Source organism: Ictalurus furcatus, chromosome 4 (assembly GCF_023375685.1).
Source record: "Ictalurus furcatus strain D&B chromosome 4, Billie_1.0, whole genome shotgun sequence".
Lineage (NCBI taxonomy): Eukaryota > Metazoa > Chordata > Actinopteri > Siluriformes > Ictaluridae > Ictalurus > Ictalurus furcatus.
Window position 1 is genome coordinate 27,171,518 of NC_071258.1, and position 26,012 is coordinate 27,197,529.

A 26,012-nucleotide genomic window follows, 5' to 3' on the forward strand; every position below is an offset into this window, starting at 1 on the left:
GTGGATATAAATATATAAAGAAGTCTCGCATTTACGTAAAGCAGTACAGTAAACTACAGAAGATTTGGCAACCCTTATGAAAAAGAGCAAAATAAATATAAAAATGAAGAAAACTGATAATGTTTTAAGTGAATGAGAATATTGCATAGCATTAACACAATATTTCTCAAACAGAATGTGTATTTATTCCTATTTAGAACTAGTTTCTAAATGATTAGCACCCCTCATAGTTAATAAGTGATTGTTCCTTGTATGTAGTCCCAAAGAGAGACAAATATTTATTTACTAGAATAACTTTTGCCCTCACTGGGCAGCACAGTGACTCAGCAGGCACAGTAGTGTGAGCACCTCTCACTGCTTCAGGGTCTAGGGTTCAATCCTGAGCTCTGGTTATTGTCCGTATGGGGTTTTACTGTATATGTTCTCGCTGTTTCCTCCTGCTACTCTAGTTTCCTCCCACTGCCCAAAAATATGTCGACAAGTGGACTGGCTCTGGTCAATTGCCCCTAGATGTAAATATGTGTGATGCTCTGCTATGAACTGGCATAAACTCCACATACACTTGACCAGGATCAAGTGGTTTTGAATGAATGGCATCTTGCCTGTTCTCCTTAAGGGTGCCAGTATTTATGAGAAAACAGAATAGTAAAATAGTAAAGTGGGCCTGAATCAGAATCTACATAAGCTGGAAGCATTTGGCTTCTAGACTTGGGTTCTTGGTAACGTTTGCATCTTGGACTTGGATTGTTAGATTTGCTACACACATGTCTTAGGAAAAATATTATTTAGCAGTCATGTATTTGTTTTTGGCACTAGTTACTGCAGGAGGGTTCGACTTTATTCCTTAAGGCATTGGAATTAGGAAAACTTTATAACATTATATAACTATGATGCTCCCTGCTGTCTGGTCTATGAATTACACAAAGAAAGAAGGGTTCTGTATAAAGAGGGATAGATTGTTATTGTCTTTTAATAAATTAATGTACATAAATGTTCATTTAATATAATTATAAGTACTATATATATATATATATATATATATATATATATATATATATATATATATATATATATATATATATTTCACATGATTTTATATGGAGACCCCACTTTGCACCTTACAGGACTTAAAGGATCTGCTGCTAATGTCTTGGTGCAGGATACCACAGCACACCTTCAGAGGTCTTGTGGAGTCCAGGCTTCGACAGGTCAGAGCTGATTTGGGAGCACAATGGGGACCTACACAATATTAGGCAGGTGGTTTTAATTTTATGGCTCATCAGTGTATATATACATTGTACATTATATAATATTCTATATTCCTGCATGATTATTGTATATAACACTTATCTAAATTTCTTTATAATATAATTGTATTATATATTATAGAATATAAAGGTGCATGTTGGCTTAGTGGTTAGCCCGTTCGCCTCACATCGCCGGGGTTTGATTCCCGCCGCTGCCCTGTGTGTGTGTGCGGAGTTTGCATGTTCTCCCCATGCTGTGGGGGTTTCCTCCCGGTACTGTTTCCTCCCCCAGTCCAAAAACATGCATGGTAGGCTGACTGGCATGTCCAACGTGTCCATAGTGTATGAATGGGTGTGTGAACGTGTGTGTGTTTGTGCCCTGCGATGGATTGGCACCCTGTCCAGGGTGTACCCCGCCTTGTGCCCCATGCTCCCTGGGATAGGCTCCAGGTTCCCCGTGACTCTGAAGGTTAAGCGGTATATGTGGTATACATGGATGGATGGATGGATTATAGAATATAAAACAAGGTTTAACATTTCCATATAATTCATTTTATTTAGAATAATATTATTTTATATAATTATATGCTATGTAGTTATATAACTATGTAGAATTATGTCCTCAGAGAGAGACAGAAAGAGAGAGATCAAGACAGCAAGATTACTTCCTGATTTTCACACTGTTCCTGAGGAAATGGGAGAGTGTCACATGGGCACAGCTGTTAAGGTCACTTTCCTCAATTTTGCCAACAGACTCTGGACTATACATGCACAATAGTGGTAAAGAGCACGCGCGCACACATACACACACACACACACACAGAGTGAGAGAGAGAGAGAGAGAGAGAGAGAGAGTAAAGTTGAATGATTAACTGTCTAGATAAAGTAAGCGACTAACAGCAGTGGAGAAGGAAGTGTGAAAGTGCAGTAAAGCAAGGAAGAGTGGAAGACAGAAAATAAAAGGACTCTAAGGAACAGCAGGATAAACCAGCTTATTCATTCGTTATTAAAATTGTTCCCATATGGAAGAGCCTGGTGAACAACCCAGGAAGGCTGAGCTAAATGATGGCAACTTGATGCCACTACTGGGCCTGGGGACATGGAAAGCAAAGGTAACATTACACATTACACATTACATTATCTAATGTACATGCTTAAAGGAGGCCTTATACATAGTCATAGTTATTACATCAAACTATATAGATAATCCTATCAACAGTTATACAGGTTTTTATTCAAATCCTGATTCATGCTCTGTTTCCCAAAAATAGTGGACCACAATAAATGTGGTTTAAACAAGTGTATACAGAATTCATACAGCAATACACAGATGGACCAAATGAGGCAGGTAACTTGTAAATGGGATTGCTTGGTTAAAACTCTGCAAAAGATTCAGAAATCAGTTATTATACTCATACTCGTAACATGGTTTCGAAAGTGAATTTTTTTCATATATTCATACTCGTAACGTGGTTTAGAAAGTGATTTTTTTTTATATACTCATACTCGTAACATGGTTTCGAAAGTGAATTTTCTTTCATTTAGATTATTGGCAGTGTTTTTTTTCCCACTCACTCTCTCAACTCAACACTACTTTTCCAGGTGGTCTTTTTAATTCCAAATCTGAGATATACAGTAACCTATGTGTTGCATAGCAAACTACACCTTCTGCAAATAAATAACCACCCTCCAGCCTGGTTAATGAAAGTGTATGAACAAGCTTTGCTAAATAAAAACCATGTATATGTCTTCTCTCATTGTACAACAACAGAACTAAGTTTGTTTCAATTAGACAGCTAGCTATATCGTCTTTATATTAGGTGTTACACAGCTTACATACTGGATGAGATGAAGATGTCTGACCTTAATCTGTATGTTTAAGGTATTTGAGAACTGTGAGACTATGTAAACATAATTGAATTATTGATAAGTCAGAATTTCAGCAGTTAGCAGTGCACAAATAAACACAGTCAATTGACCATAATAATATTAGAAATTATTGATTTCCAGTGGGTGATGATACTTTAATGGAATGTGTTGTCCCTAATGGATTTGTTTTTCTAAGGGTCTGTGATGGTAGTTTAATGAAATATATTGGCCCTAATGGGATTTAGTGTTTCTGAAAGTCTGCGATGGTAGTGTAATGGAACGTTTTGGTCCTAATGAGTTTTAACATGTTTCTGGCAGTCTGTAATGGATAGTTCTTAATAGTTGTTAACACGTTTCTGCAGTTCTGTGATGGTAGTTTAATGGAACATGTTGCCTGTGTTCTGTGACAGTAGTTTAAGGGAACATGTTGTCTGTGGTCTGTGACGGTAGTGTAATGGAACATGTTGCCTGTGGATGGTAACAGTAGTTTAATGGAACATGTTGCCTGTGGTTGGTGACGGTAGTTTAATGGAACATGTTGCCTGTGGTTGGTGACGGTAGTTTAATGGAACATGTTGCCTGTGGTCTGTGATGGTAGTGTAATGGAACATATTGCCTGTGGTTGGTGACAGTAGTTTAATGGAACATGTTGCCTGTGGTCTGTGACGGTAATGTAATGGAACATGTTGCCTGTGGTTGGTGATGGTAGTTTAATGGAACATGTTGCCTGTGGTCTGTGACGGTAGTGTAATGGAACATGTTGTCTGTGGTCTGTGATGGTAATTTAATGGAACATGTTGCCTGTGGTCGGTGATGGTAGTTTAATGGAACATGTTGCCTGTGGTCGGTGATGGTAGTTTAATGGAACATGTTGCCTGTGGTCGGTGATGGTAGTTTAATGGAGCATGTTGTCCGTGGTCTGTGACGGTAGTTTAATGGACCATGTTGCTTGTGGTCTGTGACAATAGTTTAATGGAACATGTTGTCTGTGGTCTGTGATGGTAGTTTAATGGAACATGTTGTCTGTGGTCTGTGACAATAGTTTAATGGAACATGTTGTCTGTGGTCTGTGACGGTAGTTTAATGGAACATATGCCTGTGGTCTGTGATGGTAGTTTAATATAATATATTGTTCTTAATGTTTTTTTTAGGTTTAATAGAACATGTTGCCTGTGGTCTGTGACGGTAGTTTAATGGAACATGTTGCCTGTGGTCTGAGATGGTAGTTCAGAAATATGCTCTGGTCTGTGATGGTTTAAAGGAATGTGTTGCTCCTGATCAGCGTTAATGTTTTCCTGAGGCTCTGTGATGGTACGTTAATTGAATATGTTGTTCCTAATGGTTTATGATGACTTATCAAATTGTATTTAAATAGCATCTGCATAGCAACTGATTTTTACACTGTCTATTTTATAGCATACTCTAGTTTAATATTGATTCTCAATTACCATTTTCAGGTGTTTACAAAAAACAGTTGTGTACTTATAGTACAAAAGAATTAGGATCTCGTAAGTAAGTAGCTCATAATAAATAATTCATTGTTTATTACAAGAAATCATTCAAAGGATATTAAAATGCAATTCTTCAAGTGTAATCTTTAAAAAAAAATCAGAGCAGAAGGTTGGACTGTAGCTTGGTGGAAACACTCTACGTCTCTAGCCTAACTGTAAATGAGAACAGGGGAAAGGAAAGTGAGAAGGGAAGGGATTTTTTAAACCCCTAAAACCCTAAAGTTATTTTATCCCTCTGAAGGAACCCATAAAGGTTCTATATAGAACCATATAACTGAGATTTTCCCTGTCAGAGAGAGTTTCAAGTAGAATTTTTAAAAATAAGATTAAAAGCCCTAAACATCTACAGAACCTTTGATGAACTCTGTTTTCTAATAGTGTGCTACTGTTATACATGAATTTGTCTAATGTGTTTGTCTAATACCATGTTAGATAAAAAAAAGTCAGCATTCACAAGGCATCCTGTAAAAAACAAACAAACAAACAAACAAAAAACATACACCATATTTAGATTTATGAGCAGTAAGAATACAATGGGACTCCTGTGAAATCAACCTTTGGCCCTAAATTAAAATTTTAAGAAAACTCTTGATAGAAGCATGGAATATAAGATGTATTTAGTCATGTCCTTATCAGTGTGTATAGTGAAACTGGCAGTATATTATTGTTTTATCACATGGCTGTCAGGACACAAGCTCAGAATTGTGTCAAGGTGCAGCTGAGACAGCTATAGCTGCTGGTTACCGTCACTTGGACACGGCCTACAGTTATCAGAATGAGGTGGAGCTGGGGAAGGCGATCCAATCCAAAATGCAGCAGGGCATCATTAGGCGCCAGGACATGTTCATCGTGAGTAAGGTGAGTTTGTGTAACATAAATCATATGTAGCTGCTGTAAACGAATAATCCAGAGTGAATAAAACAGCCTAATGTTTGAGGAATCAACACATAGCACAAACACCCTTTGTACAGGTCCTTGCATGCTGCTGTGTCCATAAAGAGTTGCTTATACTTGGTGTCTTCTTAAGCCATTCTTGTGTTATAAATTGCACATAATTGCCTAGTCTCAGGAGACAAACTAATGAAGTATCTCCGTTTTGATTTGTGCAGTTGTGGTGCACTCATCATGCCCCCAAGGACATCCCTCTGTGTCTGAATAAATCTCTCAGTGACCTGCAACTCGAGTACCTGGACCTGTATCTGGTGCACTTTCCCGTGGGACTACAGGTTGCACAATAAAAGTATATTCAGTCACCTTAGGTCAGAAATGAGGGCATTTTAAATGCATTTTTACATTACTGTGGAGAATAACCTGCAGAGCACAATTGAATCTATTATTAAGCAATGGAAAGAATATGGCACAAGAGGGACTATGCCTAATAATCCCCATCTCTAAACTGGCTACATCACTCTCCTCTCATCTCCACTAACAGCTGGTGTGTGGTGGGCGTTCTTGGCCACTATGGCTGCCATCGCATCTTCCAGGTGGATGCTACACAGTAATGGTGGTTAACCCCATACTATGTAACGCTCTTTGAGTGTATATAATATAATATACACGCTATATAAATGTAACGAACTAACTAGAGGAGGCCATCCAACAAAACATCAGTGACAGGGCAAGTGTCATATCACAGCAAACCAGTGAATCTGTAGTCCATGGCAGCCAAGTTTGTAGGCTGCAGTGCAGGATGGAAAATGTAGTCACTGGTTTGCTGTGATATGACAGCAAGGGCATAGACAGAGATTCCAAGGGTAACTGAAGCCTGGTGGAGGTAGCACCAAGTTGTCAATGTGGGAAGTGTGTTATTAGGGTGAGGAGCACTGATAAATAGTAGCCACACAGTTTACTTATCAAGTTTTAAAATGATCATCTTCTTGTGTATGCATTATATTCATTAACTTATTAGAAAAGAAATAAGAAATAAATCTGATTTGTTTGCCATCATGTTTATTTCAGTACTAGCCACTAATGGTATCTTTTTTCCTACAGAAAGTTGATAATGAGCTCTTTCCTATGAAGGATGGAAAGATAGTCACATCAGATATTGATTATGTGGATGTGTGGCAGGTAAGGAAAGAACTCTCTGATCTAAAAAACACATACCACAAAAGTAATATTGAGAATTACTGTAGATATGATGTGTATATGTACATGGCAGGGGATGGAAGCCCTGAAGGCCTCTGGAAAAGTAAAGAGTATTGGTGTGTCCAACTTCTCAATCCAACAATTGGAAAGGCTGCTGTCTGTGGCTAAAATCCCACCAGCTGTCAATCAGGTAGTGAACAATTTAGTGCGTTATGTATTTTTTTGCACTCATACCAGTCAATATTAGGCTTTATTGAAACCTACTGATGTAAAAGTTTCAGTTTCACAGTTGATCAGAGCTTTGAATTTAAAGACGTCCAAGTTGACATGTATAGGCCTACATGTTTTTGATTTATTGAATAAATGTTGGGTTAAACCCATTCAGTCAAACAGGTTAATAACTGTAATAACTTAATAAGATGGGTTAGCCAGCTCGAGTGATATCTGTAAGTAGAATCTTTTCATCGGCAGGTAGAGCTTCATCCTTACTTTGTGCAGTCTGATCTGATCGAATATTGTAAATCGAAGAACATCACTCTCACAGCCTACAGTCCCTTTGGCTCACCAGGAAGGTCCAAAGAGCAGTGAGTTCATATTTCACATTTATCATTAACCCGAGTTTGGCATTGGATCTGAATTGGTAAAAGTCATATGGTCATTTTTATATGAACGTTCATCTGGTTCTGATGTCATCTGAATTTCTCTAAATTCTGCAGTCATAGAGGAGACAAAGATCCTGAAAAGCTGTTGGAGGACCCTGTGGTTGGGGGAATTGCTGCAAAACACAGACGGACTCCTGCACAGGTCATACATCCTCTCTCACACAGCTAGAACAGACATATGGTTTCTTTTTATTTTTTATATACCGTGAAACTTGGAAATTTTGCAGATTTTGCTGAGATATCATATTGAGCAGAATATTGCAGTGATTCCAAAGAGCGTTAAACCCCACCATATTCTGGAGAACACAAAGGTAATCAATCTCTCTTGATGTCAGTATGATATTTATGCAGTTTGAATATTCTCCCTATCATTTGTTCATACCAAATGGATTGTCATTTGTGTATGGCAAACAGCAAAAACTGGAATCTGGTAATGAAGTTAAAGAAGCAGTGCACATGATGTATTTTCATGTCATTTATCATATTCCTTAAACTGTATGGATTGAAAAGTTAATTTAAAACAGTCAGGGGGTAATACAAAATATGTAGTTATAGGCCACAGGGTATATACACTCAATAATAGACCTGCTTGATCACCCTTATCATTTAGGCCTTTAGCTTAATGTGTGAGATTTATCATTTAAAAATGTTTACATTTTACTTATGCTACTTTATTACATTTACATTTATGGGATTTGGCAGACGCCCTTATCAAGAGCAACTTATATTTATCTCATTTATACAACTGAGCAGTTGAGGGTTAAGGGCCTTGCACAAGAGCCCAACAGTGACAGCTCAGCAGTCCTGGGATTTGAACTCATGATTTTTGATCAGTTTGGTTATACATGTTTATACTCACATCATTTTTCATCTATTCATTTATGTTATATTGTTATTCCTTATCTTTTTGCACCGCCTGTTATATCGGACAATTGTTATATCGGACACCGCCCAGCGCTACACTGTCACTTACTCTGCCTATTGTCCTGTTTTAGTAGTTAATGTACTGTCCTGTGTTGTTTGCATGAGCACTTTATGTAGAATCTGCAAGTCTTTTTTTAGTTCCTTGTCATCTCATGTGGTTAGTGTGTTGTTTTATGTGGCACCGTGGTCCTGAAGGAACGTTGTTTCGTTTCAGCTTGTACTGTACCAGCTTTGTATGGTTGAAATGATAATAAAAAGCCACTTGACTTGACAACAACTAGTATTCAACATCAGAACCTGATTTTTGTCTTAACCTTCAGTTTTATTTTTTACACAAATGACCAGCAGGCTGGTTTAGATGAAGAGGATTTTAAAATAAAGTCATTTACGGTAAGGTCTACAACAGTGTCCTGATGTATAATTGCAGATCTTTGATTTCTCTCTGGACTCGGAGGATATGAGTGCACTCAGGTCTCTGGATCGTGGCTGGAAGGCCTGCGTCATTGAACAGTAAGAGTCAAAACACGCATCTCACTGCAGTACTAATCAAACAACAAAACAGACCAAAAACAAACACGTATTAACTTGTTAACAATGGTATGTTTTTTGTCCCACAGGTTGGAAACTCATCCTTACTACCCTTTTAAGTGAAATGCTGTTAATACTGGATATGCGAGTGCTGCTGCTCAGATGACAGAACAAGATTTTAAACAAAGGCATTTAAATTGCTCAACAAATTGTCTAAATCAAAATACTCACAAGTGTGTTAGTGCCAAACTGTGATTGTAACATACACTGTGCTAAACTGAACCTCGGAGAGAAAGAATAAACATGCTTGTTTTTTAATGTTTTCCTCTAATACTGAAAATGATTGCTCATGTTAGTCCATGTAATTATTGAGAAATGCAAATGCATACATTTCACACAACCCAAGCGATGGAACACACCTCTTCAGCACAAGATTGAGTGACAATGCAGATTATTCCTAGACATGGAATAAACCAGAATACTAAATGACTGAAGAAGCACCTCTAACATCACACCTTTGCAACCAACAAGTTCCAAAACTGAATCAGCTGAATCAATTCGGTCCATGTCCTCCATAAGCAGCCTAGATATACGGGTATCTGTTAAGGCCCTGTACCCTTGGTGCTGTAACCTGCATGTTGGGAGAATAACTGCCCGGTCAGGGCACATTATCGAACCGTTGTGTTTGCTCTTCCGGTCATCTGTCTTGTCCTTGACTGGTGTTTTGCAAGCTTTTCACCATCACACCTGTCCTGTTCTGCTCAGTGCTGCAGGACTGCCGAGCTCGGACAGTGCATACACACGCCGAGGCTCCGGCAATGTACCTGGGCAGGTTGGGACCCATCACCCACTGGCCCTTCTCTGGAACGAACACCTGAGTGTTTTCTGAGAAGTCCATGTGCTCCCAGGTGTAGCCTCCCATCACGTAGATCTTGCTGTCCCACACGGCAACAGCTGCTTCGCTGTTCGGGTAGCGCAGCGGGGCGACCCTGCTCCACTGCTCAGTGTGTGGGTCAAACGCCTCTACTTCTAGCACATCGAAGCGCTCCATGCTGTCCTCGTGGTCATCGCTTCCACCGATTACATAGATTCGGTCGTGCAGTGATGCCATGCAGTGCCAGCCTCGAGCCAGAGTCATGGCCTGGCGCTCCATCCATGTGTCGCCAGCGCTCGGGTCATAACTGAGCATATCACGTCGGTAAGGTCCGATCTGATAGTCATGGCCCCCTGAGATGTACACTACACCTTTGTGTGTTGTGCCTGCATGGCCATACGTTAATCTAAAACAAGAGTCATCAAAACGGAACCAGTTAAGACTCTCACATGACAAGCAAACCATGTCCTTAATTCTGTTCTATTTAATAAGCCTAAATCTGTAATCGAAAAGACACAAGACCTTGGCAGCCCTGCTACGTAGGTCCAGTAATCCTCCACAGGATGGTACACCTCAACAGATGATAGTGCACCGCTTTCATTTCGTCCCCCAACAGCAATCACACAGTCCCCCATGGTTCCGAGATAGAAATCCACTCGGCGCTGGTTCATACTCGCACCCTGTAGCAAGAGAAAGGAAGGAAGGGAAAGATTTAGAAATGACATCATCGTCGTGCTATCGCTAGACATTACGAACAAGTTACAGCTTGCATTTTCCCAACAAATCTTAATGTCCCATCTTTAATTATCTGTCATCGTCAGCAGTTTCGGAGGAACTTAGCTGACGCTAGCTTCTTTGAAGGTCAAAATCAAAGCCAGACCCCCAGAACACATGGACACACACTGCCTAGGCTAGAACCCCATGAACGCACCTGTCAAAGGGGGAGCTTTCTGAATTGACAGGCAAATAGAGATGCTTCCTTGTCCTGAGTGTGTGCATGTTGGTGAAGAACATCGTTACCTTTTTTTTTTTTTTTTTTAAATCTTCCTTACAGAGCATGGGCTGTTGCAGAGACCCAAGTTTTTATTTTAGCAGATATTTTACGGCAAGCCTCATTAATTATGTTTTGCCTATCCTGTTACCAAATCTCAACGTTCCATAAAACAGTTCTGAACTATTTACCTTGGACCATGTGTTGTTACGTGGGTCGTATCGGTAGAGTATGTTACTTGCTGCGTCTCCACCGTTATCCCGTGACGAGCTTCCCCCAGCGATAAAAATGAATCCCCCCAGCACTGCCACGCAATGGTGGCTCCTCTGAGCCGGCAACTGCGTCTCTACCACCCACACTCCTGCTTCTTCATCTAGCCAGCTCACGTCAGTGCTCAGCTCTTCACCACGCTCATACACCTCTCCTCCAACCAGCAGCAGGCGCTCCACTCCTCCTCTCAGGGCTGACTGTGCTGTCTGTAGTACAGGCTGGGCACTGACGTGAGCATGGTAGCTTAGTGCTTCCTCCACCAGCGCTTGGCAGCCTGAATCTGGGGGCAATAAAGAGCGTACAGCAGGCAGGACATGCTCTGCCAGCTCCACAGGTGAGATCAGGGCCAAGCGGACGTGGCGCAGGAGCTGGTGGGCAAATGGCAAGCGCTCTGGCTTCTGTTTGAGCCACTGGAGGGCTGCCTGGAGGAGGGTCTGCTCACTCTCGTGCTGCACCTCTTCGCTGGCTAAGTAGGAACAGAGTTTGGATAATCCCACGTCTTTCAAGAACTTGGGCGTGCAGGAGAGAGTGGAGAATCGCTCCAGGACAAAGCGGTCTATGAAGGCGTCCAGACGCTCCAAGCTGTAAAGCATCGCCAGTTCCTGCAGGTACAGATAGTTGTCTTCGTTGACCTCTTTCTCCAGGTACTGGCAACAGAAATCGACAGCCTGCCAGACTTGCAGCAAGTGAGCCGTCTCCAGTACGTAGTCAATGTTTCCACCATCAAGGGGTAACTCGCCACTATAGAGGAAGTCCACGACCGCCTTAACCCCCACAAACGAGGCACCTACAAGCTCCACCTCAGCTTGGCGCTCCTCTCTCATGCCAAGCGTGAACATGGCCTGGAAGTACGGGCTGGAAACGGCCAGCAGGGCGCGGTGGGCACGAACCCGCTGGCCATTCGCCACCAAGACCACGTCACACAACTGACCACATTCTCGCTGCTCGTTTAAACCTTGCAGGAGGTACATGGCTTGGTCAGCCCATCGATACACCTGCCGTGAGAGGAAAAATGGCATTGGTGATACACTATTTTACAGCACGTCAAACCATTAAAGGGTGTAGCAAAGATTTCAACTGTACCTTTGAATTCTCGCTGATTCTATGTGGTCGAGACAGTCGACCCTGCTTCTCCTTAACACCTTCCATTTCATCACCTTCCTCTAATACTACGTCCAGAAATACACCAACAATTACAAAACACCAACACTTTCAAACTTCACGCCTATACATCCTGCATATACAGGATATAAGTGATCATGTCTACAAAGAAAAGTGCCTTTACTACTGTATCTACACTACTCACTGACAAACCTAAACACAACCAAGAATAGCTATTGAACTGGTTAATAAACAAGCTAGGAGACCAACTGTCTGATCTCCAAATAGCTCCCTACTCCCTACACTAGTGCACTACATAAGGTAATAAACAATGCCTTTTGCACACTGTGTAGTGAACTATACTTCGGACAGGCAGCCATTTTAAGTTGAACCCCAGTCAGAGCAGTATAACAGAAGAGCTAGCATGCTAACGTTAGTCATGTGAATAGAGACCTGGCGATGAGCACTGCTGCATGTTTCTCTCGGCAGAAATGATGACAGTTAGCCTGTGAGATAAAGGAATCACTTCGTCACTGTGTCATCCTGTTCCTGTAAAAATTAACGTTTTAGTCATGCCAAAAACGGCTCTGTCTAAACCATTTCTATGGCGTTCAGCTCGAAGAACAGTGAAGCTCACAGCAACGACTGAGAAACAGCGTCGTCGAGTGTGTTAACACTTACTTTCCAAAATAAAAGACAAGAAGAAACTGGCTGGTCGGGATTAAATCAGATTTTTAGCCATTCATCCAGTTTTACCAAAGCTTTAAAGCATGATTTAATCCTGGTTTTAGTTTTAACAGGAACTTTAGGTTAATGAGTGCATCATGATGGACTGTCAGAGGTCAGGATTTTACTCAAAGGTCAAGATGTAATCAGAAGATTAGGGTTTAATCTCTGATTTATTAATCCATGTTTGGAATTAAAAGGTTCAACACAACTCAAGATTAAACTAGAAAAAAAAAAAAATTTCATAGCCTATAATTGTAGTAATCATCATAGAATTTTAGTTAATCCATTAAAGATTGTAGATTGTTGTTATTTACAATAAATACTTTCTTTAGACCTTTCCCCCCATTTTTTTGTACATGTACAGCACATTGAGAATTTAAACTCACATGAAAGTGTTATGTAGTAAAGATTCTTCCTTTCTTCTTCTTCTTCTTCTTCTTCTTCTTCTTATTATTATTATTATTACTGCTACTACTATGGAAATTAATATCTTTATTGTCATTGTACAAGTACAATGACGTTTAGTGTGCAGTTCCCCATTAAGCTATGTTACAAAAAAGAAAAAAATAATAAATGCACATTATATAAATATATAGGAAACTATATAAACATACAATACAAACTATATATACATACAATACAATTATAACAATAATATTTAAGTGTATTTCGTGAAATATCTGGTAATGTAGAAAAATGTAGTGTAATATGTGCAATATATAGCTTGGCAAAGTGATCGATTATGGAGTATGTAAAGACTGTAACCTATTCACTGACTATGAGAATAGGTGTGTGAGTGTGTATTATCCATCCATCCATCCATCCATCTTCTACCGCTTACTCCTTCTTCAGGGTCGCGGGGGAACCTGGAACCAATCCCAGGGAGCAAGGCGGGGTACAACCTGGACAGGGTGCCAGTCCATCACAGGGCACAATCACATAAGTGTGTATTATTATTATTATTATTATTATTATTATTATTATCTGTGTTCATCCTTTTCAGTTCTGCCCACTCACAGCATCCAGCTGATTTAATAACAGAGTTAAATGTAGTTTATCACAAAAGGCCTTTTTGTTACAAGTGATTAACAAAAATCGTTCATCTTGAGCAAGGTACCAAAGGTCTAAGAAAAAACCCTGCCTTTATGATTAAACTCTCTGTTGACGGATATTAATCATTACGGATCATAGTTGCTTTGTTTGACGTGATCAAAAGTCACACTAAGTCATCTATCTATCAGTGCTGAATACAGATTATGTGTAAGCTAAAGGTCATCAGAGGCCAGTGGAGGTAAAGTGTTCAAACTTACACATAGATTGTTTGCATAGATGACCTGCAACAAATCTTTAGGCATGTGTTGACAAGCTGTTGTCACTGGCTTACTCCTTAGAGATCTAAACCTACATTCTGTAAAGCTGCTTTTTGACAACGTCCTATATAAAAGCGCTATATAAATGAAATAGAACTGAAATGGAATGAAATTGAATTTTAAACATGGCTTTTTTTAAAAAAAAAATAATAATAATAATAATAATAATAAAAATCACAGGTTAATAAGTTAGTGTCTGATTTCATTTTAACCTTAAAATAAAATGTTGACCCAGAATTATGTCTGACTGTTCACAATGACATTCGCCAGCCTAAAAACATTGTTACTCTTGAGATCAATTACTAGTAATACATATTTTCTTTACTGTCCATAGGAACTTTATAGCCATAGGTTTAAATTTACCCTCCAAATGTGTGTGCCTTTAACAAAGCACTCATTTAGAGTCGCATTAGAATCTAAGAGTGAGCACTTAAAAAGTAAGACAAATATTTAACTTTCATTATTTAACTGTTATTGTATAATTTAGTTTGGAGTGTGGTGTGTAATGATTAGACTCTCATAAGACATAAGAAACACCATGTGTTCAACAATCTTTGACTGGCAGTGTATGTTATGCAATGAGCATGTTACATTGCTTGACAAAGACACAGATCCTGTAGAACATAGGACACAATTTGTCTTAAACCATGCTGCCATTGTGCATCTGATGTGTCACAAAACTCAGCAAAAGAAGCCTACAGACAGTCAAGAGGATGTCAGTATAGGATCATTATCAGGTATTGGCCAATAACCAGAATTCTGATATTGGTATAGTACTGAAAGGAAAAAAGAAAAAGATTTGCTGATTTGGTGGTGGATGTGCAAAGGCATTGGTGCATTATGACAAGATTCCAGTATTTGCAGTCAAGGCACTACTTCTCTCTGCAGCTTCAAGACAGTTGTTTGTGTGTGTGTGTGTGTGTGTGTGTACATTTTTATAAGACATATCACACCAGGGTTCACCTCCAGGTAGTTAATGAGGATGAATGAATGAATGAATATCACCCTTTATGTCCCTGCTGAAAAAAACCCACAGAAACCAAATAGAATTTGTAATGTTTTTAATATCATTATAATAGTAATTGTATTGTAAGATGATTTTAATATAATGATTATAATAGTAATTGTATTGATTTTAATGGAAACTGTAATGGGTAAAGACCTGTGGGTCTCTACTGGTCATTTGTTGCCTTCTAATGGTGATGTCTATATTATGTCTAGTGGATACCATTAAGGACCAATAGAACACCTTTGACATTTGGTAATGTACTTAATTGTTAACTGATGGTTTATACTGGCACTTGTAGTGGAAACTATTAAAAGGGTTGTGATGGTTTCTATTGTTTTTTTTTGTTTGTTTTTGTTTTTTCAGAAGGGGTGTGATGTTGAATGAATGAATTTGCATTGGTTTTAATGGAAACTGTAATGTGTAGAGACCTGTGGGTCTCTGATGGTCATTTGTTGCCTTCTATTAGTGATGTCTATGTTATGTCTAGTGGATACCATTAAGGACCAATAGAACACCTTCGACATTTGGTAATGGGCATAATTGTTAACTGATGGTTTGTACTGGAATTTCTATTAGTTTAACCTATTAGAATTGCTGTGATGGTTTCTATTGGGTTTTCTTTCTTTCTTTTTTTCCCAGAAGGGCTGTGATGTTGAATGAATGAATTCTACAGTACCTACCAATCATTCTTTTGCCTCCTTCACCTTTTCCTTTGTGTTTAAAAGATCCAATGTTATTAATCCAGACACTGTATCACAGCCTGGAAGTCTGCATTGTTCTCGGATGAATGCATTAACCGAGCAAGGTGATCCACAAGATGGCACAATAGCACTGAGAAAAACGACACAGTGGCCATGGGTGGATTTAATTCTGCTGAATCCCTTAGTTGGCCATTAGGAGGAGGTGAACCTTGCTGCACACGGAGAAATCAACTGCATCCATTTCGACACCAACATGACTGACAAAGATCACCAACGCCCATGAAGAGCCAGTAGGAAATGAGTGGTGTAGAGAGAGGAGCCTGCTGCTGAGAGAGAGAGAGAGAGAGAGAGGGAGAGAGAGAGAGAGAGAATATCCCCATAGCGCCACACTGCCAGCATCGTCCTGTTTGTCCGCCTGTCGCATCGCCCTTTCCTGGATTTTACCCAGCCTTTTCTACGAGTCTTTCCTTCTCTCCTACGTTTTCTTTTTATTCCATCCTTTCTTTAAAACCTCAAAAATGGCAACGAGGATCGACAAAGAGGCTTGTAGAGACGCTTATAACCTGGTCCGAGATGATAACACAGATATAAGCTGGTGAGACTGATCATTCATTCATTCATTCATTCATTCATTCATTACAATAACCTGATGTGGTGCCTTAAGGGGACATGTTTTGTACCTTCAGTGTATGTTTGTTTGTTTTGTTTTGTTTGTTTTGTTTTGTTTTGTTTTGTTTTTTACCTGGAAACCTTAAAAAATATTTGGACCCATAATTTAAGCACCACTACTCTCACTATTTTAAAGATACAGTACAACACATGCACTTTCCTAGCTAAAAGATAAGACATTTAGGTACAAGCCATGTACCCTTAATGGTACCACCCTTGTGACAAGGACAAGTGCATGTTACAAGAGTGCAAGAGTAAGCGAAGACATTTGACAAACTATTGCTTCTGATATTTTTGCCACGAGGTACCATGCATCACCTCACATAGTTTGATCATCAGAATCTGTGAAAGCATGATTGTGTTTGTGTTCACATGTAAACCCAGGGTTGGTTTAACACCCACTGGGTTCTACATAATTCTCTCTAAGTGCCCAAACTCATATAAACACTGAGAGTGTTCACTGAGCAACGGTTTTGCTGTAGGGTACATTGCTTTAAGATGACTTCCTAGTTATAGCTCAACAGAGATCTGATTTATTGTCGCACATTTTTGCTTCTGGGGTTTGTGTTCACGTGTGCTGTTTCCGTTTCTTGCACTAAGGGCATCCTTTAAGTATGACGGGCCAACAATTGTGCCAGCAGGACATGGGACCGATTATGAAGAATTTAAAAGCCAATGTACAGGTAAGAAATGCTTCATTTATGTTCAGTTTGAGTATTTATTCTACAGTTTGTATAGCTATTGTGTTTTTGACTCTTTGCTTGTGTTTGTTTTTCTTCCTCCAGTGCTCATTTGTTTGTTTTCTTATCATGAAGCAAATTGGCACTAAAATTCTCTGACCTGACTTAAATTCTCTCATTTGAGATTGCTTTATTTCATTTTATTTTATTTTATTTTTATTACAGTGCTTTCCTGACTGGTTTTCACATCAGTTTGACGCTTGATAGAGTGCTGACTACACGGAAGTGAATCAGTACGCTACAGCTTACCTTATATGGATATGTAGCTTAATAATTACTAGAAAGCTAACTGTTACTGTAAACCAATAACTCTGAAGGAAATAAAAACAAAGTGCATCTGAGCACACTTAGCCAAAGCTATTTTTTTCTCATTTATCTCAAATTTCTCATGATCAACTCTCTGGCACCTCATTTCCCCCCTGAGAATAAGTTGATTACTATCTATATAAATGCACTACAAGGTATGAAATAATGGATCAGGGACCCTGTGTGTATCAGGGCACTGAATATTTGAAATTGAGCCATTTGGGATTTGGGTAATGATGTCACCCCCCATTGCCATGCTGATGTGGATTAGGGTGTGGTGCCTCTCTAAAAGGAGAGTTGCAGTAGTGTACAGGTGCTGCATATAACCCAGATCCCTTTATATATTCTTAATCTCTATAGTATACAGACCATTCTGGTATTATCACTGGTCATTTAAATCCATATAACATATTAATGTGGTGTTTCCCACCCCTGTCACAGGGTACTTCCAGGCATAGCACTTTTTTTTGTTTTGTCTCAGATTCAGGCATACCTGAATAATCAGGAACACATGGTTCAGGTGTATCATGAGCTGGAACAAAACAAATAATGTGGACCATCTGGAGGTCCAATGACTTGATTTTGAAACTACGAAACTGGATTTCGAAACTTCTGATTAGTTTTTGATGAACTTTCACGTCACACGAACTGGTGAAAGACAATCAGCCTGAGGGAAGTCACATGGTCTTATTGATTGGTGTTGATTAGTTGCTGAGCTGGATGTTTAGGTTTTAGACCTTTGATCTGAAACATTTAGAAATTTGATAAGTTAAATCTGCAGTGCCATGAGACGATCTCGCACCTTTAATATCTGTATACCATGTTGATATTTCTGTAAAGCTGCTTTGAGACAATGTCTATTGTAAAAAGCGCTATACAAATAAAATTGAATTGAATTGAATTGAATAGATCTAGACTACATGTGCTGATTTTGTTTCTGGTTCAACCATAGTTATTTTAATTGCCATTTTGTGCTTTACTGCATTAGCGGTTTATAAATCATGTGACTTGATCATTCCCACCTCTAGAAACTGAGCGTTATGGGGAACTAGGAAGGTTTAAACCACTGTATTTCTCTTTTTCGCTGCATCATCGTAGTTGCAGTGTTGGTTTAAGGATAGCCTTCTGCAGTGTCAGCATATAAGCTAACTAGACCTGTGGCATTTCAAAAGGAAGTAGAAGTTGGAAATCCCTAAATATGGACAAAGCTAATGTAACCGGTATCTTCATTCTAGGAAAGATTTCCATCCCTTTCCTTTTATTATAGTTATTAATATTAATGGTTCTTCAGATTAGTTAGAGATTCATATCAGTCACGTCCTGGACTTGATTCCAGTTTGCAGCATGACTACAGAGCAAATTATCCTCTAATTTTCACACTAAATTCTGTTGTCCTTGTCTAACATTTGGTTTAATAGCTTGGCTACATGATATAGTGAAGTTATATCAAGGACATGACACAAGTGATTCTCTTTTTTTCAATAATTATGCTTGTAAACATTAAACCCAGTTAATGAACAACAATGCTTAACATCTGATATACCGCAGTGGGCCGTGGTGCCAGTGTAATTCTCTTAAGGGCAAAATGCTTTCTGGCACGAACAGCCATTAGTGGCAGGCACAGGTCGGTGCTGAACAAGAGGTTGACACAAACTGATAAGACCTGAACATGCATTTTCTTCACTTCAGCTTCAGCTGTTTTGAGGCTATTTAACCTGAAGTAGTAACACTAGCTATTTTAGGCCCTGTGTCAGTACATTATATAACATTTTCTTTGCCGTCTTAAAGATCTGACATGGTATCACTGTTGTAGGGTTCTAGATCAAACTTTTAGTAGTTCCCCTAGAGGGACAGACAAAAGTGGCATTTGTATTTCTAAGAGAAAATTAATTTCCAATTCAAAAAATGAACAAAAGCTCATTTTCACACACACTATACATTCATTTGTATATAATTCACAGAGGGCTCTAACGGATATTGGATGATTTCAGTAAAACAGAGTGTGGTATGAGTATGGGTTGTAATGGTCATATAATGACAACCGCTGACGTAGATTTTCGTTGTAGCACATACAAATTTGAATTTTCTTTTCCAAATTTGAATTTTTTCTTTTCCAAAAGTCCTTTGTTTTGCAAAGTCACGCAATGTGATTGAGTGGGGGTGGGGAGACAACTTACCCTGGGTCTTCTGTGTTGTTCAGGCAAGGTGATCCTGAAAATGATTATTTTCAGGAATGAGGAAAAAGTGTGTATTATAAGGAAATAGGCTAGTTAGTCATGTATTGATGAGATAAGATTTAGGATAAAAGCTGTTCTGACTAAAATGTTGGTCCTCAGTGCCAGAAAATCCTTAAAAAGCAGGAAATCTTCCTCCAGGACTTCCTAAGAAAGTATAAAAACCGTTAGCCTTAAGTGGGCTGAGTATTTAAGGGGTTCACTCCTAATTCTCCTCTTCATTTCAATCTCTTGCCGTGAATACTACTCACACCCTTGTTTGAGTTCGATGCATGTCTATGCATGAGTGTTCATGCTTGTTACACTTTTAAGTGATATGCCATTCTTGGCCTCTTCCTCTGTTTAGACAAGATTTCTTATCAGTTTCACCCTTCGACTCCTCCTCCAGGATATTCCTCTGCTCGTTATTTTTCATGGTCATGAATAATAAAACACTCTCCCTACTCAAATATGGCAAGTAAATGAATAGTCGTGTTTCTTAATGTCTGCTTCCAGACGATGCCCGTCTGTTTGGTTTCGTGAGGATCACAACAGGAGATGCCATGAGCAAACGGGCCAAGTTCACCCTCATCACCTGGATTGGGGAGAACGTGAGTGGACTGCAGAGGGCTAAGATCAGCACAGACAAAACACTGGTGAAAGACGTCTGCCAGGTGGGTCTCAGATCAGCATTTTAATGCGTTCTTTATTTGGATGGTAATCCCTGGCGTGTTTACAACTTTCGCTTATATGTGGACGTCATACACAGGTCCTTACATGACACTCTTTTCTCTATGCAGAACTTCGCTAAAGAGTTCATGGTGAGCGATATTCGGGAGCTGGAAGAAGACTACATCCGAAACGAGCTGAAGAAGGCTGGTGGTGCAAACTACGACGCTCAGGCAGAATAGATTCTAGCAGGGTGTGCACAGAGGAATGGGGTTGGGGGGGTCATCAAAACTGGGAGAAAGAGTAGGGGAAACTTTTCATCTTGCGCTCTCCTCAAATACCTATACACAAACACACACACATACATGCACACACACACACACACACGCACGCACATACGCTCTTCTGTCCTTCTTCTACTGTGGTCATGATTGGTTTATCTGCTGTTTATATCCTGTGCATCATCTCACACTCATCTCGAGTGCAGACCTTGTTTTTGTGTTTAGTATAACAACTATAACTGGAGTTTGAGTCAAAGAAGCTCCTTTTGTTCTCGATTGGACCTGACAATGTTACATCCTCGAACAATTTCGAAGTTTCTTTCAACTCATGGTTCAAGTTCCTTCCACTTTATTTCTGTCATTGTTCTTCCTTATCTAAATACAGACCACTGTGTTTACGGCCTTAATCTCCCATGGAGAGAGGTGCATCATGGATGTATGCGTTTGTGTGTATGTGTACGAGTCTGTATGTTTGCAGACGCTGCACTGTGACTCACTCGGCTCCAGGTAGTTTTTGGGATTTCAGACACTTTATAGCTCTGGAAAACAGTTTGACTGTGCAGGCTATGGTGTTGTCGTTCAACCTGACTGTGGAGCAGCCATTTCTCTGGTGTAGCCTTTCTTTTAGTCATTTAAATTGAAATTAAGTCAATTTTTCATTAAAAAAAAAGAAAATTATGCAGAATTTTTTTGTTTGAAAACGGAAGATGTCAATAAAGAAAGAAAACATGTCATGTGCACAAACATTATGAATCATTTCAGAATAAAAGATGTTGTTGTTTTTTTTAATCAAAAATGTGTTGTATCATCATTATTTGCACAGAACTATGTTGAGTGATGTCTCTGGTGGCTTTGGCAAAGCTGTATTTGAGCCTGTGCGGTCGAAAATCTGGCTTATGTAATGCAAGCTGCTCATCACAGTGCCACTCCACTCACGCTAACTGCCCTGGGGACTTTGTGGGAGTCCCAAGGGTCATCATGGTCAACAGTGCTGCCAGATTGAGACCCTGAGAGCCAATCACAGGCTAGAGCCAAGCTGCTCTGCTCCAACGCCTGTCAATATCCACCCCTCCTTTCCTCTACCCCTCTGTCCACTAACCCCCTTTTTCTATGACTGTCTCCTCTCCCTGATTTTTTTTTTCTCTCACTCCTCCCCCCACCTCCCTCTTTGCTCTTTGCATGGCTCATCAACCGTTTGGTCTAACAGATGTGAACTTGACTGCATAATTACTTAATTTACAATCTATAAGCCTCTTGAAGGCTGCGTTTAAGACACTCAGTATACAGACACGAGTGAGAACAAAAGAACGAAGTAGGCGATGGCATGCAGGGAAACATCTTCCCCTTTGTACTGTGCAATGTTCTAGTATGTATTTGTTCGATGTTTACAGTTGTTTGGATTGTGTTAACTGACTGGAAAACAACGAGACAGACAATGCAGCCAGGAAAGGCTTTAGCAAAGTTATAGTTCTAGCTCTCTGAGGGGAAAAACCCCCAAGTCTGTGAGGATGACTTTTCTCTACATTGATCAGGAAGGCAAATATGTGTGAGTAATTGTGTAGTGTGCACGAGACACACTTGTGTATAGGGGTGGGACAGGTGTCCCTCTGTGTCTGCTAGGACTACATTAATGAGATTAATGACTGCTGGGGATTGATTAGTCTCTTGTCACAGTGTCTCAAGCTGTGTACTGACTACAATGTTCCACACACACATTCAAGGCAACCTTGGTGTAGTCTCACTGCCTCACAGCAGAGATTCCAGACTGGTGCATGTCCAAACAGCTCCACAGCTCCTTTCTTGGGGGTTGCTGTTTGGTTTTGTTGGTGAATATGTGTGTGAGTGAGCATATTTCAAAAGATTGCTTAGCATCGTGTTTACAACAAGAGTTACAAGGAAGTCCCTGCTAGCTATTCTCCTCAGATCCTTCCTGCATTCCTTGGGCCTCTCAAATATTTCATAGCCCACACACATTCTGGAATCATGTGCTGTGTGTGTGTGTGTGTGTGTGTGAATACACTGTTATTCTAGTAATCTGTTATCCTAGTAATTGTGTAGCTGCAGATTTATAGCTTAGCCTGAGTAGCTCCTGATAGGGTCTCTGACTCATTTCAGTGTTTGTGAATTGAAAGATGTTGTTGTGTTTTTTTTGTTGTTTTTTTTTTGGTTTTTTAAAAATCTGACAACATGTAGAGATGAGTTAGTGGGAGGAGATTCAAATGACCACTGACATCCCACACAAGGCTACTGTTGCCATATACTTGTTACTGAAACTTGCAATTATCCATTCATAGAGTCAGTGGGGGATTTGCATGCATCCAAACACATGCATTTACATGCTCTATAGCTTGGCCAGCAGCGAGCTTTTTTAAAACACGTCCTTACGTGCTCAGGACACAGAATTAGAGGTGAGGAAGACCTTTCTGCCTTGCTGGACTGAGCGACAGCCTGGTCTCAGAGACAGAGTTAGTTGGGCCTTTTGGTTGAGGTTTTAGAGTAGGACGAAAGGGGGAGGATTCTGGGGTGAGCAAGGGGAGCCCTATGAGGCTGAGTGAATGGGGAGAGAATGCTAGAGTGAATGGATCATTTCTCAATGCTCCTGTGTGACACTCAAGCCATGGCACAGTGCTTCTTTTGTCAGCAGCTAATGAGCTGAGCCACAAATCTCCAAATCGGTGCCGAGGCTTCGTCATCACCAAGGAACTGCTGCCAAAGCACAATCCAACGACCTGCTTTAACCACCATGTCCTAGAATTTCCCTGTAGCAAATACTGTTCAAATGGTGCCACTGACAGGTTTTGGTATTGCAACAACCAACATCACATTCTAAGAAAATATTAGTCAATTCTAGTCATGTCCATTAGTCAACTTGCTTGTTTGGCAATCCCTATGGAGGATTTCATCTTAACCTTGTTTAAGTAATAACTTGACCTGAAACATGGCCTTAAAGCTTGTTTTTGTAGTTGGTGATCGGGCTCAGCTCGTCAGTAGTCAGAACAACGTCAGGAATTACAAACTAACCACTGACCTGATATAAATCCACTTTGACCTATAGAGATGTATATACGATTTCCCGTAGTTCTCGTTTAAATGTCACTACACCCACGTTCACACAGTTGTCTCACTGCTCCTTTAATTAAGCCATAACTCTTGTGTGTATGGATCAATGAGCTTTATAAAATAGCTACTCATTTATTGATTCTACCTCCAATTTTAGCATGTTAATAAGACATGAAACGTGTGTCCACGTGAAAGGTCGCGAATATCATTTAATAAGGTCATTTTTTTAAGGATCTAGAGGGATTCAATCAAATTGATGGACACTGTGGAATGCCATGATAAGTATTTTTGCATCAGCCTCTGGAACAATCTTATATATTATTTATACTGTGTTTGTGTCTTAAAGTTCTGTCATTCAGTCTTTTACGGCTTGACTAGCGAGCCATGGTATTGTTATATGAAACAACAAGGGCATTTATCAGCAAATGAAAGCACATGTACACAAAAAAATGCGCCCTGCATTTACAAAGAACAGGTATGAATGTGTAAGAGATACTACACAGAGTTACTGCATACTACGATTTGTTCATGGTTCATCTAATGATGCTAATTGTAATGCAAGTACCCATGACGTGCTATAGCTTTGTCTTGTTTCAGCATTTCATCAAGCCATTCTTTGGGCGATGTAGTGAGAATGACTCATGTAGCCATGGATATACAATCTTGGGCAACATATAACCTCAAGCAATGTAATTTCCAGAATTATCTAATAGACTGGCTTTGAGTGTTCTGTATTTTTATTTTTTTGCTAATATGCAAGCAGATTAAATTACCTCAGAAAGGTTTGCAAGGCAAATGCTTTAACTATGACCTCTAAAGTTCAGCAATGAGACACGGACTTTGACACCTCAGTCATGCTTTAGTCACAGTACACATAACTACTTTTGAGACTAAACATATACACTCACACATAGAGTGCCTGTCAGGGAACTGAATAAATAATAAATTCATACAGGCAAAGAATGTGTGGCCATGTGTGTTAAGAGTGTTTGGAAAAGTTCAACATGTAGAATGTTATTTGAGTTCCCCTGTTTAGAGTTGCAGTAAATTGTGGCATTTGCTGATTGGTCAGTAGTGTTATATCCGCTGATGAAACAACAGACAGAAGATGAAGACAGCTGCGGGTATACAGTGTGTGTGGTTTGTGCGTGTCAGCACCTGTGCATGAATCTGCATATGTAATTCGTTTGGTGGTATATTGTGTTCTGCATGTTCCACATGAATGAATATGTGTGCGCAGGTTCTTTGTCATTTCCTGAACATTTGCTATGATAAAGACCTTTTACCATATACGGCAGTGAAGTGAAGGTGGCAGAGCGAGAGGAAAAGAAGAAGTGAAGAAAAAGAGACTACGCTCGTGTCTCAACTTGCACCTTGGTGCTGGTGTGGGTAGTTACTGTAAGGCTCCTGCCAGACTCATTTATCCTGTAAGGAGTGTTTTATGCGTCTGTGTGCATGAACACAGCTGAAATGTTGCTACATTCTGTTAGGCCTGTGCTTGCATGACACATGCCTGAAAACAGATATGAAAAGTCAGTGTAGAAAAACCTAACCACTCAGGCAAGACAGGCAGCAACCTACTCACCTCAACATGTTAAAGGTTAATGCCCTGTTAACAGCATAAGGTGGTAATGTTAGTGCACTAGAGTTTCAGGATGTATTGAAAGAACGTTTAAGGAAATAGGAATGGGATAATAACTATGTAGAGAAACATAAAAGCTAATATATATATATATATATATATATATATATATATATATATATATATATATATATATATATATATATATGTGTGTGTGTGTGTGTGTGTGTGTGTGTGTGTGTGTGTGTGAAAGTGATGAAAGGTAGGGCATTATCATGGGTGTACGTCGATACCTACAGGATAATATGGTCTAAGTTTCATAATATGCTGTGGGCTGTGCTTTGGAATCAGTAGCACTAAGCACTAAGAATATATTACTATAGCTGACTTATCTCTAGTTGTATATTTTGGTGTTTTGCCTAATGCAACATTTTCTGTTTCACTGCACTGTAACCACTGCATAAGTCTCAGATTGATATGTGGGCATGGTTAAAACCAGAGGCATTAGCTGGACTGATAATCATCCGGGGCTGAGCTCAGATTCTTGTCCATGAAAAAACTCTGAAGAACATGCTTCTAAATAGATTGCTTGCATGCATTTTTATCTCGCATGTGAGG

At 39.7% G+C, this 26,012-nt stretch overlaps 3 protein-coding genes across 4 annotated transcripts; 2 read left to right on the top strand and 1 right to left on the bottom strand.

Moving 5' to 3' along the window:
• Positions 1-2,101: 2,101 nt before the first annotated feature.
• zgc:56622 (uncharacterized protein LOC326033 homolog) lies at positions 2,102-9,160 on the top strand. 2 transcript variants are annotated; one of them, XM_053623485.1, is made up of 10 exons: positions 2,102-2,359; positions 5,285-5,485; positions 5,737-5,853; positions 6,620-6,697; positions 6,789-6,905; positions 7,187-7,299; positions 7,432-7,519; positions 7,605-7,688; positions 8,729-8,811; positions 8,919-9,160. In XM_053623485.1, the coding sequence occupies exons 1-10, from the start codon at positions 2,270-2,272 to the stop codon at positions 8,950-8,952; spliced, it is 1,005 nt and encodes a 334-aa protein (XP_053479460.1). In that variant the 5' UTR covers positions 2,102-2,269; the 3' UTR covers positions 8,953-9,160. The 2 variants fall into 2 exon arrangements, with proteins under 2 accessions (XP_053479460.1, XP_053479461.1); XM_053623486.1 differs by having other exon boundaries at positions 5,315-5,485.
• Positions 9,142-13,720, bottom strand: klhl36 (kelch-like family member 36). Its single transcript, XM_053623483.1, has 5 exons — positions 12,519-13,720; positions 12,048-12,133; positions 10,886-11,959; positions 10,226-10,383; positions 9,142-10,109 (listed from the first exon to the last, which is right to left on the bottom strand). The coding sequence occupies exons 1-5, from the start codon at positions 12,538-12,540 to the stop codon at positions 9,527-9,529; spliced, it is 1,923 nt and encodes a 640-aa protein (XP_053479458.1). The 5' UTR covers positions 12,541-13,720; the 3' UTR covers positions 9,142-9,526.
• Positions 13,721-16,073: 2,353 nt separating this feature from the next.
• Positions 16,074-21,548, top strand: cotl1 (coactosin-like F-actin binding protein 1). The gene is made up of 4 exons (XM_053623487.1): positions 16,074-16,469; positions 17,144-17,226; positions 20,319-20,476; positions 20,603-21,548. Exons 1-4 carry the CDS (start codon positions 16,393-16,395, stop codon positions 20,711-20,713), a joined length of 429 nt encoding a protein of 142 aa, XP_053479462.1. The 5' UTR covers positions 16,074-16,392; the 3' UTR covers positions 20,714-21,548.
• Positions 21,549-26,012: the final 4,464 nt, after the last annotated feature.

What these genes read in the sequence shown, in the direction of transcription:
- zgc:56622 (XM_053623485.1), top strand. Translation starts at nt 2,270, where the DNA reads ATGGAAGAGCCTGGTGAACAACCCAGGAAGGCTGAGCTAAATGATGGC. An exon ending in ATTATGTGGATGTGTGGCAG is followed by an intron (nt 6,698 to 6,788) that starts GTAAGGAAAGAA and finishes TGTACATGGCAG; the next exon opens with GGGATGGAAGCCCTGAAGGC. An exon ending in TCCCACCAGCTGTCAATCAG is followed by an intron (nt 6,906 to 7,186) that starts GTAGTGAACAAT and finishes TTTCATCGGCAG; the next exon opens with GTAGAGCTTCATCCTTACTT.
- klhl36 (XM_053623483.1), bottom strand. Translation starts at nt 12,540, where the DNA reads ATGCAGCAGTGCTCATCGCCAG. An exon ending in GAATCAGCGAGAATTCAAAG is followed by an intron (nt 11,960 to 12,047) that starts GTACAGTTGAAA and finishes CTCTCACGGCAG; the next exon opens with GTGTATCGATGGGCTGACCA. An exon ending in GTAACAACACATGGTCCAAG is followed by an intron (nt 10,384 to 10,885) that starts GTAAATAGTTCA and finishes CTCTTGCTACAG; the next exon opens with GGTGCGAGTATGAACCAGCG.
- cotl1 (XM_053623487.1), top strand. Translation starts at nt 16,393, where the DNA reads ATGGCAACGAGGATCGACAAAGAGGCTTGTAGAGACGCTTATAACCTG. An exon ending in GATAACACAGATATAAGCTG is followed by an intron (nt 16,470 to 17,143) that starts GTGAGACTGATC and finishes TCTTGCACTAAG; the next exon opens with GGCATCCTTTAAGTATGACG. An exon ending in TGGTGAAAGACGTCTGCCAG is followed by an intron (nt 20,477 to 20,602) that starts GTGGGTCTCAGA and finishes TTCTCTATGCAG; the next exon opens with AACTTCGCTAAAGAGTTCAT.